Below are 16,698 nucleotides of genomic sequence, written 5' to 3'. Positions count from 1 at the left end.
AGAGATCGCTGCAGTCTGGTTTTAATTAGCTAACAGCAGATCACCTGATCCATCCCTGACAACAGGAGGATTTACTGATCCAGATTATCCTGATCCAGATTATACTGATCCAGATTATACTGATGCAGATTATCATGATCCAGATTATCATGATCCAGATTACAAGTTTTTAAATACCGGCCTGATGATTCATCTTGAAGAAACAAAACAAATTATTTATGAGTGGTTCTCACAGGACACATCTGTCCCATGACCGAGGACATGAAGACATGACGGGAGGACATGAAGACAAGACAGGAGGACAAGAGGACATGAAGACAAGAGGACATGAAGACAAGAGGACATGAGGACAAGAGGACATGAAGACAAGAGGACAGGAGGACATGAAGACAAGAGGACATGAAGACAAGAGGACAGGAGGACATGAAGACAAGAGGACATGAAGACAAGACAAGAGGACATGAAGACAAGAGGACATGAAGACAGGAGGACATGAAGACGAGAGGACATGAAGACAGGAGGACATGAAGACAGGAGGACATGAAGACAGGAGGACATGAAGACAGGAGGACATGAAGACAAGAGGACACGAAGACAAGAGGACATGAAGACAAGAGAACATGAAGACAGGAGGACATGAAGACAGGAGGACATGAAGACAAGAGGACATGAGGACACGAAGACAAGAGGACACGAAGACAAGAGGACATGAAGACAAGAGGACATGAAGACAGGAGGACATGAAGACAGGAGGACATGAAGACAAGAGGACATGAAGACAGGAGGACATGAAGACAGGAGGACATGAAGACAAGACAAGAGGACATGAAGACAAGAGGACATGAAGACAGGAGGACATGAAGACAAGACAAGAGGACATGAAGACAAGAGGACATGAAGACAAGACAAGAGGACATGAAGACAAGAGGACATGAAGACATGAGGACATGAAGACAAGACAAGAGGACATGAAGACAAGAGGACATGAAGACAGGAGGACATGAAGACAAGAGGACATGAAGACAGGAGGACATGAAGACAGGAGGACATGAAGACAAGAGGACATGAAGACAGGAGGACATGAAGACATGAGGACATGAAGACAAGAGGACATGAAGACAGGAGGACATGAAGACATGAAGACAGGAGGACATGAAGACAAGAGGACATGAAGACAGGAGGACATGAAGACATGAGGACATGAAGACAAGAGGACATGAAGACATGAAGACAGGAGGACATGAAGACAGGAGGACATGAAGACAGGAGGACATGAAGACAAGAGGACATGAGGACATGAAGACAGGAGGACATGAAGACATGAAGACAAGACAAGAGGACATGAAGACATGAGGACATGAAGACAAGAGGACATGAAGACAGGAGGACATGAAGACATGAGGACATGAAGACAAGAGGACATGAAGACATGAGGACATGAAGACAGGAGGACATGAAGACATGAGGACATGAAGACATGAGGACATGAAGACAGGAGGACATGAAGACAAGAGGACATGAAGACAGGAGGACATGAAGACAAGAGGACATGAAGACATGAAGACAGGAGGACATGAAGACAGGAGGACATGAAGACAAGAGGACATGAAGACAGGAGGACATGAAGACATGAAGACAAGAGGACATGAAGACAGGAGGACATGAAGACATGAAGACAGGAGGACATGAAGACAGGAGGACATGAAGACAGGAGGACATGAAGACAAGAGGACATGAAGACAGGAGGACATGAAGACATGAAGACAGGAGGACATGAAGACAGGAGGACATGAAGACATGAAGACAGGAAGACATGAAGACAGGAGGACATGAAGACAAGAGGACATGAAGATAGGAGGACATGAAGACAGGAGGACATGAAGACATGAAGCTAAAGATCAGAATAAGGAAAAAGGCCGAACAGATTTCAGATCTTTATTTTTCATTCACCACATTAACACTCAGACAGTTAAACCAGTTAAACCAGTTTAATCAGTCGAACCAGTTAAACCAGTTGAACTGGTTTAAACTAGTTAAACCGGTTCAAACTAGTTTAAACCAGTTAAACTAGTTTAAACCGGTTAAACCAGCTGGGCTAGTTAAACTAGTTAAACCAATTGAACCAGTTGAACCAGTCCCATTGACTCATTTAAGGCACATTGAAGGTGATTTATTTATTCACTTATTAACAAAATAAAGAAGATATTTGGTCTGAAGATAAACAAACAAACCTGTCAACAACAACAACAACAACATGCACACGGATTGTTTCTGATAAATCTGTTGGATTATTGATCCAAACTGACCGATGACATCACGGCGATGACATCACGGTGTTTGGTTGAGCAGCTCTAAGACACATAAAGGTGATTTTTGGTTGTTTTGGCTCGAAGCTGATCAGATTTAAATTAATCACAGAATCAATGATTTTATAAAAAAAACAATAATTAGTCACCTGATTATCAACACACACACACACACACACACACACACACACACACCCTCCACCAGTAACATGTGACCCCTGATTGTCTCTGACAGATTTTCAAAATAAAGGCGTGTTCATGATGCTGATTGGCCGCGGCCAGCAGCCAATCAGAGAGGAGCTCAGAGCTCAGAGACACCAGCAGCTGATGTTCCCATCCAGCACAGATTCAAGTGTTTTACTGCAGCGGGCCGGCTTGCCACTTCCTGTCAGCCGCCCGCCGCCGCCGCTCGCCGTCATGGCTTCCCGACGTCCACCGTCACCTTGGTGTACAGGTCCAGGCGCTCCGTGGTCACCACGCGGTACGCCAGCGAGTTGATCCCGTCCCTCGCCATCGTCTCTCTGGTGTGGGCGATCCGGTTAAACCTGTCAATCAATCAATCAATCAATCAATCAGGTCAGCAATCTGCCGCTTATTGTAAACAAACCAGCACACTAACTGTACACAAAGTGTCTGGTGCTTATTGTAAACAAACCAGCACACTAACTGTACACAAAGTGTCTGGTGCTTATTGTAAACAAACCAGCTTGCTAACTGTACACAAAGTGTCCAGTGCTTATTGTAAACAAACCAGCATTTGAGGAACGGCACTATTAAAGGGGCCGTTGATCGATCAGTCGTATTGATCCAGGTGTTTCAGGTGTTGTCAGGTGTTTCCAAGTGTTTCAGGTGTTTTCAGGTGTTTCAGGAGTCTCAGGTGTCTCAGGTGTTTCAGGTGTTTGTTTCAGGTGTTTCAGGTGTTTGTTTCAGGTGTTTCAGGTGTCTCAGGTGTTTCAGGTGTTTGTTTCAGGTGTTTTCAGGTGTTTCAGGTGTTTCAGGTGTCTCAGGTGTCTCAGGTGTTTCAGGTGTTTGTTTCAGGTGTTTCAGGTGTTTGTTTCAGGTGTTTCAGGTGTTTCAGGTGTCTCAGGTGTTTCAGGTGTTTGTTTCAGGTGTTTTCAGGTGTTTTCAAGTGTTTCAGGTGTCTCAGGTGTCTCAGGTCTTACCTCTGGGGGTTGGGGTCGTTCTGTTTGTCTCTCTGGTGGCGGATCATCCGACATTTCCCGATCTCTCCACTCGGCCTGGAGATGGACATTCCTTTAGACGACAACCTGAGGGTCAGAGGTCACAGTGTGTTACAGAGTGTGTGTGTGTGTGTGTGTGTGTGTGTGTTACAGTGTGTGTGTGTGTGTGAGTGTGTTACAGTTAGGGATGGGTACCGAATTCGGTACTTTTATAGGTACCGACCGAATTCCGTCGGTACTACCAAGTACCGATTCATGTAAAATCAAACGGTACCATGTTTCGGTACCTAAACGGCGTTAACTTTAAACTGATCATTGATTTCAACCTGTTTTCATTTAACGTCTTTGATTAACAAGCGTGCTGACGATCGCACTATTTTTTTAAATTTATTTACCTCCTCGTCTGGTCCTGTCTGCTCACCGCGGCCACTAGCCACTAGCTGTTGCCCTCTTCCGCCCCGGCGCAGAGACGAACAGCCGGCTCTAGGCCTGCTAGCCGCCAGCTGCTATCTCTCCAATGTCTCTACCCGGGCTTGGCCTTCGTCTGCCTCCAGATTGGACCTTCCTTACTCCGTTTGCTCTCTCCATTCTTCTGTAGACCAGTCATTAGCAGCTAGCAGCTAGCTGCTGCATCTCTGGTCCTCCGCTAATACTCCGCTCTTCAACTCAGGAATATTACCTGCCACTTTACTCCAAACTGCCTCGCTGAAATTAAATCCCTCGGACTCCTGCGTCATCCTCAATATGTGCACAGAGCAGCCCGACTCAACTTTGTTTATTCCAACCACGCCACGCCCACAATACTGTCTGACCGGAGCTCCGCCCACAGCTACGACGTCATCACAACAAATCACACGTGCACTTGCAACCTGAGAGCTCCTCTGCATCCTTTGATAACTCTGCAACCTTCATGTTACAAAATGCACGTTCACTCAACAATAAAGCACTGCTCATCCTGGATTTTATATTGTTTGGATATATTTTTTAAAGTTTATATTTTGAGAAATAAATATGCTACGCAAAAGTACCGAAAATTGGTACCGTTGAGTACCGGTACCGGGTATCGGTACCGTATCGGTTCAAATGTGAAAGGTACCCATCCCTAGTTACAGTGAGTGTGTGTGTGTGTGTGTGTGTGTGTGTGTGTGTGTGTGTGTGTGTGTGTGTGTTACAGTGTGTGTGTGAGTGTGTGTGTGTGTGTGTGTGTGTGTGTGTGTGTTACAGTGTGTGTGTTACAGTGTGTGTGTGTGTGTGTGTTACAGTGAGTGTGTACCTGTTGTAGATGTCGTCGTCCTCTCCTCCCCAGCCCCAGTAGTTGTTGGGGAAGCCGTTGATCTTCAGATACTGATCTCTACTCATCGAGGACACGCCTCCAAAATACTGATTGTAAGGTAACCTGCAGGACAGACAGGAGGACAGACAGGAGGACAGACAGAGAGACAGACAGGAGGACAGACAGGAGGACAGACAGAGAGACAGACAGACAGACAGACAGACAGACAGGAGGACAGACATAGAGACAGACAGGAGGACAGACAGAGGGACAGACAGACGGACAGGAGGACAGACAGGAGGACAGACAGAGAGACAGACAGGAGGACAGACAGGAGGACAGACAGAGAGACAGACAGACAGAGAGAGACAGAGAGACAGAGGGACAGACAGAGAGACAGACAGAGAGACAGACAGAGAGAGAGACAGACAGACAGACAGACAGAGAGAGAGACAGAGGGACAGACGGACAGACAGGAGGACAGACAGAGAGACAGACAGAGAGACAGACAGGAGGACAGACAGAGAGACAGACAGGAGGACAGACAGAGACAGACAGAGAGACAGACAGACAGACAGACAGGAGGACAGACAGAGAGACAGACAGGAGGACAGGAGGACAGACAGACAGAGAGACAGACAGAGAGACAGACAGACAGAGAGACAGACAGACAGAGAGACAGACAGAGAGACAGACAGACAGAGAGACAGACAGACAGAGAGACAGACAGAGAGACAGACAGAGAGACAGACAGAGAGACATGAGGACAGACAGAGAGACAGACAGAGAGACAGACAGAGAGACATGAGGACAGACAGAGAGACAGACAGAGAGACAGACAGAGAGACAGACAGAGGGACAGACAGAGGGACAGAGGGACATGAGGACATGAGGACATTGTACTAGTAGAACAGTCAAACTGCAGCGAGGTGTTTAAAGTGTCATGGAGCTTCTTCTTCACTGAATAAATATAAAGACGAGGCGTTCAGCCTGAACCAATCAGAAGAGAGATCTGTCGACTCACATCCTGAACCAGAAGCAGCAGAACAGCTGGAGGTCAGAGGTCACAGACCTGCTCCTATCTACCGTCCTGCAGACAGAGACTGGCAGACTGTGAGGACATACTGCTGCACACTAACAACAGGAAGTCAGCGTGCTACATCACATTCTCCTGAGTGAACAGGAAACAGGAAGTGAGGATCCTGTCAGACGGTTCACAGCAGATCTCTCTGACTGACTGACTGACTGACTGACTGACTGACTGACTGACTGACTGACTGACTGACTGACTGACTGACTGACTGACTGACTGACTGAATAATTTCCTCGACAGGAAGTGTGACTAAATATGGTCGTCAACCAGCCTTCATCATGTGACCATCACTATCATAAAATACAGAACGCAAGATTGTTGAGGAGTAAAAACCAGACTAAATGTGCTTTAATAAATAAAAACATAACAAATGTTATAATGTTATTTTGTCTCGTTGTTCTTTTTATTTTGCTGTATTTCTGTTTCCTGTGAGACATCAGAAGACATCAGGACACACTCAGTCCCTCAGTCCTCACTAGAGGGACTATTCACAACACCTGTCTCACAGAGGACACAGGACACATATTCAGGACAGGTGTCTCAGAGGACAGACGGGTGTCTGAGAGGACAGACAGGTGTCCTACCTGAAGCCGAACTTGTCCATGGCGACCGACAGGTGTCTCGGCTGGCTGTAGCAGCTGTAGGTGTTGCGGTCGTCCATGGGGATCAGGTCCACGTCGCTGAAGACGAAGCAGTCGTAGTCCTGGTCCTTCAGAGCCTCCTTGTAGCCCACGTTCAGCAGCTTGGCCCGGTTAAACGTCTCGTCTCCGTCCTGACCACAGAGACAACAACATCTGTCCCAACGTGTCCCAACGTGTCCCAACGGGACAACTCATCAAGTTCAACAACAGCTGGCTGATTTATTATGAAATAAATAATAAATGTATGATCCTGTAAACACTGAGGAGAGTTTTATTTAACATCCAAACTTTCAGTTATGTTTCTGATGTGAAGCTCAAACTCTCATTCATAAAGAATAAATTAAAGGTTACCTTCATGTTGGTAATAAACATTAAATATGTCTAACACGTGATGATAAAGGTGATATAATAAATCTGATTTATTACAGAATAACAATGATAAGACAAGCTGACAATAATAAAATAAAGACAATCATTCATTTAAATCACAATAAACATCAGGAAGTGACCTTCAGTTCCCGATTAAAGTGTGTGTGTGTGTGTGTGTGTGTGTGATGAGTTAATCTATTCTGAGGTTACAGAGTTCCTGAACGCCTCGAAGGAGGAGAAACATGTTGGATAGACGCCTCGACACGTCTCACTGACAACACACACACACACCCATTAACACACACACACACACCCATTAACACACACACACACACACATTAACACACGTACACCATGCAGCTCTTCTTCTGTGGTGTTAGTACTCAGAGAAGCAGAGTAACATGTGTTGTGATGAAACATGTTCCCAGATGTGGAACAGAAACGATGCGTTTAAGGACCACTGGCTCCACTGGTCTTGTGTGTGTTTATATGTATATAATGTATATATAGTGTTTTATTAGTGTTTCATGTGTGTCTGTGTATATAATCTATATAATGTATATATAGTGGCAGGAAACAGAAACGATGCGTTTAAGGACCTCTGATGTGAAACAAAGAGAAAAGTGGAAGCAGCAAGAAAAAGAGAAGCTCTTATTACCAGAGAAGAACCTCAGCTATTGGCCGAGACCACGCAGGGGGCGGGTCTTAACGTCTCCAGCAACCACAGCCATTGGTCAGAAAGGCCTGACATGCAGAGGGGAGGGGCGAGGAGGAGGAGGAGGAGGAGGAGGAGGAGGAGGTGGTGTGAGTGAAGAGGCAGAGTTAAACTACAGCAGGACAGACAGACAGACAGACAGACAGACAGGAGGACAGACAGACAGGAGGATAGACAGACAGACAGACAGACAGACAGGAGGATAGACAGACAGGAGGACGGACAGACAGGAGGACGGACAGACAGGAGGACGGACAGACAGACAGACAGACAGACAGGAGGATAGACAGACAGGAGGATAGACAGACAGACAGACAGACAGACAGGAGGATAGACAGACAGGAGGACGGACAGACAGGAGGACGGACAGACAGGAGGACGGACAGACAGACAGACAGACAGACAGGAGGATAGACAGACAGACAGACAGACAGGAGGACAGACAGACAGACAGACAGACAGGAGGACAGACAGACAGGAGGACAGACAGACAGACAGACAGACAGGAGGACAGACAGACAGGAGGACAGACAGACAGACAGACAGACAGGAGGACAGACAGACAGGAGGACAGACAGACAGGAGAGAACAACAACTGTGAGTCAGAGACACAAACAACAACAACAACAACAACAACAATCAGCTGTGCGAAGAAAAAGTTTGATGTTAAAGAGTTCAGTTGCAGACATGCACACACACACACACACACACACACACACACACACACACACACACACACACACACACACACACACACACCAAAATAAAAGGTCTTACATGACTGAAGTGTTTGAACAATATTAACTTTCTCTGCAACAAAGAGTTTCAGGACGTTTCCATGACGACGTCCTGTCCCTCCCTGAGCCAACAGGTTTATCACTCTGACCTGTTTGATCCCAGAGTCTATAAACACTCCACATGTTCTCATACACCCCTATAGCACCAGCTGTAACAGGACTTAGCTTAGCATAAAGACTGGAAACAGGAGAAACAGTTAGCTTAGCATAAAGACTGGAAACAGGAGAAACAGTTAGCTTAGCATAAAGACTGGAAACAGGAGAAACAGTTAGCTTAACAATATGGCTGGAAACAGGAGAAACAGTTAGCTTAGCATAAAGACTGGAAACAGGAGAAACAGTTAGCTTAGCATAAAGACTGGAAACAGGAGAAACTGCTAGCTTAACATAATGGCTGGAAACAGGAGAAACAGTTAGCTTAGCATAAAGACTGGAAACAGGAGAAACAGTTAGCTTAACATAATGGCTGGAAATAGGAGAAACAGTTAGCTTAGCATAAAGACTGGAAACAGGATAAACATTTAGCTTAGCATAAAGACTGGAAACAGGAGAAACTGCTAGCTTAAAATAATGGCTGGAAACAGGAGAAACAGTTAGCTTAGCATAAAGACTGGAAACAGGAGAAACAGTTAGCTTAGCATAAAGACTGGAAACAGGAGAAACAGTTAGCTTAGCATAAAGACTGGAAACAGGAGAAACAGTTAGCTTAGCATAAAGACTGGAAACAGGAGAAACAGTGAGCTTAGCATAAAGACTGGAAACAGGAGAAACAGTGAGCTTAGCATAAAGACTGGAAACAGGAGAAACAGTTAGCTTAGCATAAAGACTGGAAACAGGAGAAACAGTTAGCTTAGCATAAAGACTGGAAACAGGAGACCCAGCTAGCCTAGCCTAGCCTTGAGCCTGTATCCAGTAAACCCAGCTAGCCTAGCATAGCCTAGCGTAGCGCTGGGCGGTACCTGGTTGATGACGTAGACTCCGTAGTCCAGCTGCTGTCTCTGGAGGATGGGGTGCAGGTAGAACAGCCAGTACTTCAGGTGTTCGTCTCTCTTCCTGAACGGGATGATGATGGCCACCTTCCGCCGCGCCTCGCAGTCCGCCGGACGGAACCGGCCGCCGCGCCGCACCGCCGGGTTAGACCTCTTCACCTGCTCCAGGTCCACCGGGGACCCGAACTCCACCCGCAGGGGACCCACTGGGGACACCACAGGACAGACAGTCAGACAGACAGTCAGTCAGACAGACAGACACCAGGGGACAGACAGACAGACAGACAGACAGACTGGCAGTCAGACAGACAGACACCAGAGGACAGACAGTCAGACAGACAGACAGACTGGCAGTCAGACAGACAGTCAGACAGACAGTCAGACAGACAGACAGACAGACAGACAGACAGACAGACAGACAGACAGACACCAGAGGACAGACAGACAGACAGACAGACAGTCAGACAGACAGTCAGACAGACAGTCAGACAGACAGTCAGACAGACAGGTCTCTGGTCTAACTGGACTCAGTCTCTCTTTATAAAGTAAATGTTGACGTATTGTAACTGAGTGAAGAGCAGAGATCAATAAATCTGATCAGCTGTGAAGACACACACTAATCTCTGCTACACACACACACACACAGAGTAAACACACACACACACACACACACAGAGTAAACACACACACACACACACACACAGAGTAAACACACAGAGAGTAAACAGATTAGAGGTGGTCAGCATTAACGCTGAGTCTCTCTGACTCTGTTCATCTTCATTATAATCAGGGTCCTGGTGGGACCTGGTGGGACCTGGTGGGTCCAGTTCTGAGCCCTGAGGGGTCCCAGCTGAGGAAACATGAACCACCAGACTGATAATAAACAATGAGGCCATCAAAACATCCTCATCTGTTTTGTTCAGATTATGGTCCAGGTCCAGGTCCTGGTCCAGGACCAGGTCCAGGTCCAGGTCCTGGTCCTGGTCCTGGTCCAGGTCCAGGTCCAGGTCCAGGTCCAGGTCCAGGTCCTGGTCCAGGTCCAGGTCCAGGTCCAGGTCCTGGTCCTGGTCCAGGTCCAGGTCCAGGTCCAGGTCCAGGTCCTGGTCCAGGTCCAGGTCCAGGTCCAGGTCCTGGTCCAGGTCCAGGTCCAGGTCCAGTCTCAGTCGTCTTGCTGTGAGCAGCAGGTCATGTGACCTCCTCTCTAACAAACATCTGGTTTTTACAGTCCGTCTCCCAAACGTCTGGTAACAGCAGCAGCTGCCTCCATCAGCCAATCAGAGGGCAGCGTTCAGCCTTCAGGCGCTCTGATTGGTCCAGACTCAGACATGCTGATTCAACAAAAAGCTTTAAATACAGATTTACTTTGACCGTTTCTACCATAAACAATCTAAAGTCACTGTCTCATATGAATTTATCATCATTTAAAGAATTTTAAGGTATTTTCTGACATTTTTAGGGACTGTGATCAAAATTCATCACTGGAACACATTTTTAAATTAAAAAAACAACAAAAGGTTTGTTTTTTCTGTTTTTTTCTTTGGTAAACTCTTAGATATGCTCAAGGCTAGCTGCTATCACCAACATGTATTTTATTAAAATATACACATATTTTAATGCAAACAATTCTATCATCACCGTAACATTTAACCATTATTTATCATCAATTTTAACTCAGATTTTGTTCTTTATACATTGTTAAAAACCATTATGTTTGATTATATTCTGTTAAATTGTACATTTTTAAACAAATGTCGATTCATTTTTATGAAGTATGGTAAATATATATTGTATAGTGTGTAGTGTGGGTAAACCATGACATTTCTATCTGGATGCATTTCAGTAATGAATCTGTGAATCAAAAATATGTTTAAACATATAGAAGGTATTATTTCAGCTCAGAACAATGAGTCGTGGCTCATTCTGGCTCTATTGTTCATCATATAAAGGTGAAATATATTGAGTTTAATAAAGAATGTCCTCATAACTCAGACTGGCTCCATGACAACCACCAGCTGACCTCAGGCCACTTCTTCATGTCCTAATCATGATAGATAGATAGATAATCATGAAATGATGATGATGTTCTTCAGACCTGATCAAACATCAGTTCAGCTCCTTTAGATGTGTTTACTGACGTTAAATCTCTTTATTTAGCTCCTGACGTGTCCTCAGCTTTAGCTTTTCTGTTGGAAATCACCAGAAATCCAGTTTACTGCAGACAGAAACTGCAAAAACAGCCGTTATTCTCAGAGTTTGAACTTTCCAACGGTCCTTGAATGGATCATCAGTTTCTAACTGGGAGGTTTTTTGGTTTGACGTCATTTGATGAATAAAGTTTATAGTTCAGACAGGTGATGATGTCATACTGCTCATTAGCATAATTTATAACACCTGATCATATTCACTCTGTTTACACAGAGCAGAGAGGAGAGGACAGGAGAGGCTGTTTACACAGAGCAGAGAGGAGAGGACAGGAGAGGCTGTTTACACAGAGCAGAGAGGAGAGGACAGGAGAGGCTGTTTACACAGAGCAGAGGGGAGAGGACAGGAGAGGCTGTTTACACAGAGCAGAGAGGAGAGGACAGGAGAGGCTGTTTACACAGAGCAAAGAGGAGAGGACAGGAGAGGCTGTTTACACAGAGCTGAGAGGAGAGGACAGGAGAGGCTGTTTACACAGAGCAGAGAGGAGAGGACAGGAGAGGCTGTTTACACAGAGCAAAGAGGAGAGGACAGGAGAGGCTGTTTACACAGAGCAGAGAGGAGAGGACAGGAGAGGCTGTTTACACAGAGCAGAGGGGAGAGGACAGGAGAGGCTGTTTACACAGAGCAGAGGGGAGAGGACAGGAGAGGCTGTTTACACAGAGCAAAGAGGAGAGGACAGGAGAGGCTGTTTACACAGAGCAAAGAGGAGAGGACAGGAGAGGCTGTTTACACAGAGCAGAGAGGAGAGGACAGGAGAGGCTGTTTACACAGAGCAGAGGGGAGAGGACAGGAGAGGCTGTTTACACAGAGCTGAGAGGAGAGGACAGGAGAGGCTGTTTACACAGAGCTGAGAGGAGAGGACAGGAGAGGCTGTTTACACAGAGCAGAGAGGAGAGGACAGGAGAGGCTGTTTACACAGAGCTGGGAGGAGAGGACAGGAGAGGCTGTTTACACAGAGCTGGGAGGAGAGGACAGGAGAGGCTGTTTACACAGAGCTGGGAGGAGAGGACAGGAGAGGCTGTTTACACAGAGCTGAGAGGAGAGGACAGGAGAGGCTGTTTACACAGAGCTGAGAGGAGAGGACAGGAGAGGCTGTTTACACAGAGCTGAGAGGAGAGGACAGGAGAGGCTGTTTACACAGAGCTGGGAGGAGAGGACAGGAGAGGCTGTTTCACAGAGCAGAGGGGAGAGGACAGGAGAGGCTGTTTACACAGAGCAGAGAGGAGAGGACAGGAGAGGCTGTTTACACAGAGCAGAGAGGAGAGGACAGGAGAGGCTGTTTACACAGAGCAGAGAGGACAGGAGAGGCTGTTTACACAGAGCTGAGGGGAGAGGACAGAAGAGGCTGTTTACACAGAGCTGAGAGGAGAGGACAAGAGAGGCTGTTTACACAGAGCAGAGAGGAGAGGACAGGAGAGGCTGTTTACACAGAGCTGAGGGGAGAGGACAGGAGAGGCTGTTTACACAGAGCTGAGAGGAGAGGACAGGAGAGGCTGTTTACACAGAGCAGAGAGGAGAGGACAGGAGAGGCTGTTTACACAGAGCTGAGGGGAGAGGACAGGAGAGGCTGTTTACACAGAGCAGAGAGGAGAGGACAGGAGAGGCTGTTTACACAGAGCAGAGAGGAGAGGACAGGAGAGGCTGTTTACACGGAGCTGGGAGGAGAGGACAGGAGAGGCTGTTTACACAGAGCTGAGGGGAGAGGACAGGAGAGGCTGTTTACACAGAGCAGAGAGGAGAGGACAGGAGAGGCTGTTTACACAGAGCTGAGGGGAGAGGACAGGAGAGGCTGTTTACACAGAGCTGAGAGGTGAGGACAGGAGAGGCTGTTTACACAGAGCAGAGAGGAGAGGACAGGAGAGGCTGTTTACACAGAGCTGAGAGGAGAGGACAGGAGAGGCTGTTTACACGGAGCTGGGAGGAGAGGACAGGAGAGGCTGTTTACACAGAGCAGAGAGGAGAGGACAGGAGAGGCTGTTTACACAGAGCTGAGGGGAGAGGACAGGAGAGGCTGTTTACACAGAGCTGAGAGGTGAGGACAGGAGAGGCTGTTTACACAGAGCTGAGAGGAGAGGACAGGAGAGGCTGTTTACACAGAGCAGAGAGGAGAGGACAGGAGAGGCTGTTTACACAGAGCAGAGAGGAGAGGACAGGAACTTTTAAGGGTCTTTTTCTGTCTTTTGTTTGTAATTCTGTCTTTTAACGTTACCGTTTGGTAATTTTGTATCTTTTTGGGAAATTTAGTGTGTCTTTTCGTGATGTTCAGTCTTTATTTTTGGTAATTGTTTTTTTTCAACATTTGCTACTAATTCAACTATTTTCATGTTTCTGTCTTTCTAACTGTGTTGAGTTGTTCTGACTGAGCTGCAGGACTTGGATATTTTCTTAGTCTTTGTCTTTCTTAGTCTTTTTTGGTCAATTTATATATTTTTGGGTCATTTTATAATTTATTTTGGTCAATTTATGTCTGTTTTTTGGTGAGTTTGTATTTTGTTTTGGTCAATTGGTGTCTTTTTTGTCATTTTACATCTTTTTTGGTCACATTTGTGACACTTGTGGGCACTTGGAAAAGTGTTTTTATAGAAATTCTGTGTTGTTATAATTTTAAAAACAATTTATCAGAGAAATTCAACTGTTTTCTAACTGTTATTCTGCAAAAAGACACGTTGAGTTGTTTATGATTGAGCTGGTTCCACAGAGCTGCAGGATTTATGGATTATATGGCTTTATATAGATGATATAGATTTATATAGATTATATAGATTATATAGGTTTATATTGATTTATATAGATGATATAGGTTCATATTGATTTATATAGATTATATAGATTTCAGTGAAACACGTTCCTGTGTTTCACTGAAATCTATATAGTCTATATAAATCAATATGAACCTATATAATCTATATAAATCAACCCTGGTCTGACTGGGACCGGAGCGGACTCTTACCCAGCAGAGGGGAGGTCTCCGGGCACTTCTCCAGCTTCTTCTCGGGCTCCTGGAGCTTCTCCTCCTGGAGCTTCTCCTCCTGGAGCTTCTCCTCCTGGAGCTTCTCCTCCTGGAGCTTCTCCTCCGGCTCCCCGGGGTTCTTCTCCCCGGGTGGATCCTCCTCCTTCACCTCCTTCCCCGGCTCCGGCTGCTTCTGCTGGGCCTCACCAGTCCCGGTCCCGGTCCCGGTCCCGGTCCCGGTCCCGGGGCCGAGCGGGGCTTGGGGGGCCCTGTTGGGCCGGCTGGAGGTGTTGCTGTGGGACTGCTGGTTCTGGACGAAGGCGAACCGGATGTCCAGGGAGCGGACGTAGAAGACGACGGTGACGGAGATGTGCAGGAAGCAGAGCAGCACCACCAGCTTGCAGGTCCGGTGGAGGAGGCTGAAGCTGGGGGAGGAGTCCCCGGCCATGGCGCCTCTCCTCCGGCCCCGGAGCGGCTCTACCTCCGGGGGCTCCGAGGAGGAGGAATGAGGAAGAGGAGGGCGGTAGGTTCAGATCCCGCTACTCAGCCTGACCTCCCGGCTCCATCCCCAGACAGCTTCTCAACTAGTTGTTAGAGTTCCGGGCACCGAGCTCCGGAGGAGAGACCCTAAAGACCCGGAGCGACCCGGGCGGCAGCGCTGATTCCCGGGGAGGAGCGGAGCGGCGTCACGGCGTCACGGTCCGTTAGCCGTTAGCCACAGTTAGCTCTCCGTCACTTCTCCGGTAAAGTGACGGGAGTTACCGTTAACCGTCAGCCGGGACTCAACACACACCACGGAGACTCTCCCGCCGCCGGAAACACGTAATAAACGGACTTTTACCGACTTTTACCGAGTTTTACCGAGTTTTATCGGGTTTTCGCGGCTCCGCTGCGAGCTGACAGCGAGCTGGACGCGACAGGAGAGTCAGCGGCACTTCCGCTCAGCGCCCTTCACAATAAAACACACACTGGCACCTTGTTTTTACAGGAAGAGAGAAACTGATCAAATATAAATATGGTCATTATTTATTATTATGTTTCATTTAAAGTTTACATTTTACATACAGACAATTGTGTTACATTCAAATACATGTTTTTATAGATATATTCATAATTATGCTATTAATAATAGCAATAATAATATTAATGATACTAATAATAATAGTAATAATGATAATAAATAATAATGATATTTAAAATGATAATAATAAATAGTAAATAATAAATAATAATAATAATGATAATGATAATGTATATGTATAATTCTGAGGTTCCATGTTTTGAAGTTAGTATTATGTTTTAGGAAGTTAAGTTATTTAAGTCTGGTTTGTTTATTTGTACTGAGCAGATATTGTAGATTTATGACTGTACATACATATATATGACACAAATGATAATTAATTAATTAATTAATTAATTAATAATTAATTATGAATCCCAAATAGCAGAACTGTATGAACTGTATGTATATAATGTATTTTATATATATATATTTCATATATATATATTTCATAGTAATTATTCATAGTAATAGTATTTCATAGTAATAGTAATAATTTTCTTATTTTTATGTCAAGTCTGATCTGATCTCATATTCCAATTTAATTATATTAATTTATTAATAACAACAGGAAAAAAAGCTTTCTGTATTTATGATTTTAACCGCAGAGGTCAAAATTTAAACTTTGATCTGTTTCCTGTTGCTTTTATTTTGAAGGCAGACCGCTTGTGAAGACTTCCGGCGGGTGGAGTGGCTCGTCAGCTTGTGACGTCACGCAGCAAGTTTATGAATCATTGAAAGTTTGTTTATTAATTATTAAAGTTTGTTTATTAATTATTAAAGTTTGTTTATTAATTATTGATGTTTGATGGGTTCTGATTCAGTGTAAACACTCTGATTAATATTATTACTATTGTTAATATTATATAAACTCACTATGAACACATGAAGAAGAAAAACGTGTTCTGAATCATTAAAGAATATTTAGTTTAATATTAATAAAGAGTTTTAAATGTTTAAAGGATGTTTCTGTTTGTCCCGTTTCACCTGAACGCATCACTTCACATAAAAAGTTTTTTATGAAAATATGAATTACAGGATCTGTCTGATCATGTTTAATATTAATATTATGAGGGAAGGAAAATCACAGAAGTAGAAATAAACAAATAAATAAATATCTAA

The 16,698-nt window shown here is 45.3% G+C and overlaps 1 protein-coding gene across 1 annotated transcript; it reads right to left on the bottom strand.

Moving 5' to 3' along the window:
* Window positions 1-2,214: 2,214 nt before the first annotated feature.
* Window positions 2,215-15,448, bottom strand: b4galt1l (DP-Gal:betaGlcNAc beta 1,4- galactosyltransferase, polypeptide 1, like). The gene is made up of 6 exons (XM_059346766.1): window positions 14,517-15,448; window positions 9,335-9,570; window positions 6,438-6,625; window positions 4,761-4,883; window positions 3,470-3,574; window positions 2,215-2,851 (listed from the first exon to the last, which is right to left on the bottom strand). The coding sequence occupies exons 1-6, from the start codon at window positions 14,962-14,964 to the stop codon at window positions 2,722-2,724; spliced, it is 1,230 nt and encodes a 409-aa protein (XP_059202749.1). The 5' UTR covers window positions 14,965-15,448; the 3' UTR covers window positions 2,215-2,721.
* Window positions 15,449-16,698: the final 1,250 nt, after the last annotated feature.

This window comes from Centropristis striata, chromosome 12, assembly GCF_030273125.1.
Source record: "Centropristis striata isolate RG_2023a ecotype Rhode Island chromosome 12, C.striata_1.0, whole genome shotgun sequence".
Classification (NCBI taxonomy): domain Eukaryota; kingdom Metazoa; phylum Chordata; class Actinopteri; order Perciformes; family Serranidae; genus Centropristis; species Centropristis striata.
This window is presented reverse-complemented; position numbering and strand designations above follow the sequence as displayed.

Excerpts from the sequence above, each read along its gene's own strand:
- b4galt1l (XM_059346766.1), bottom strand. The coding sequence starts at position 14,964 with ATGGCCGGGGACTCCTCCCCCAGCTTCAGCCTCCTCCACCGGACCTGC. Across the intron at positions 6,626-9,334 it reads GAGTCTACGTCATCAACCAG|GACGGAGACGAGACGTTTAA; the intron begins GTACCGCCCAGC and ends CTCTGTGGTCAG. Across the intron at positions 3,575-4,760 it reads GACGACGACATCTACAACAG|GTTGTCGTCTAAAGGAATGT; the intron begins GTACACACTCAC and ends TCTGACCCTCAG.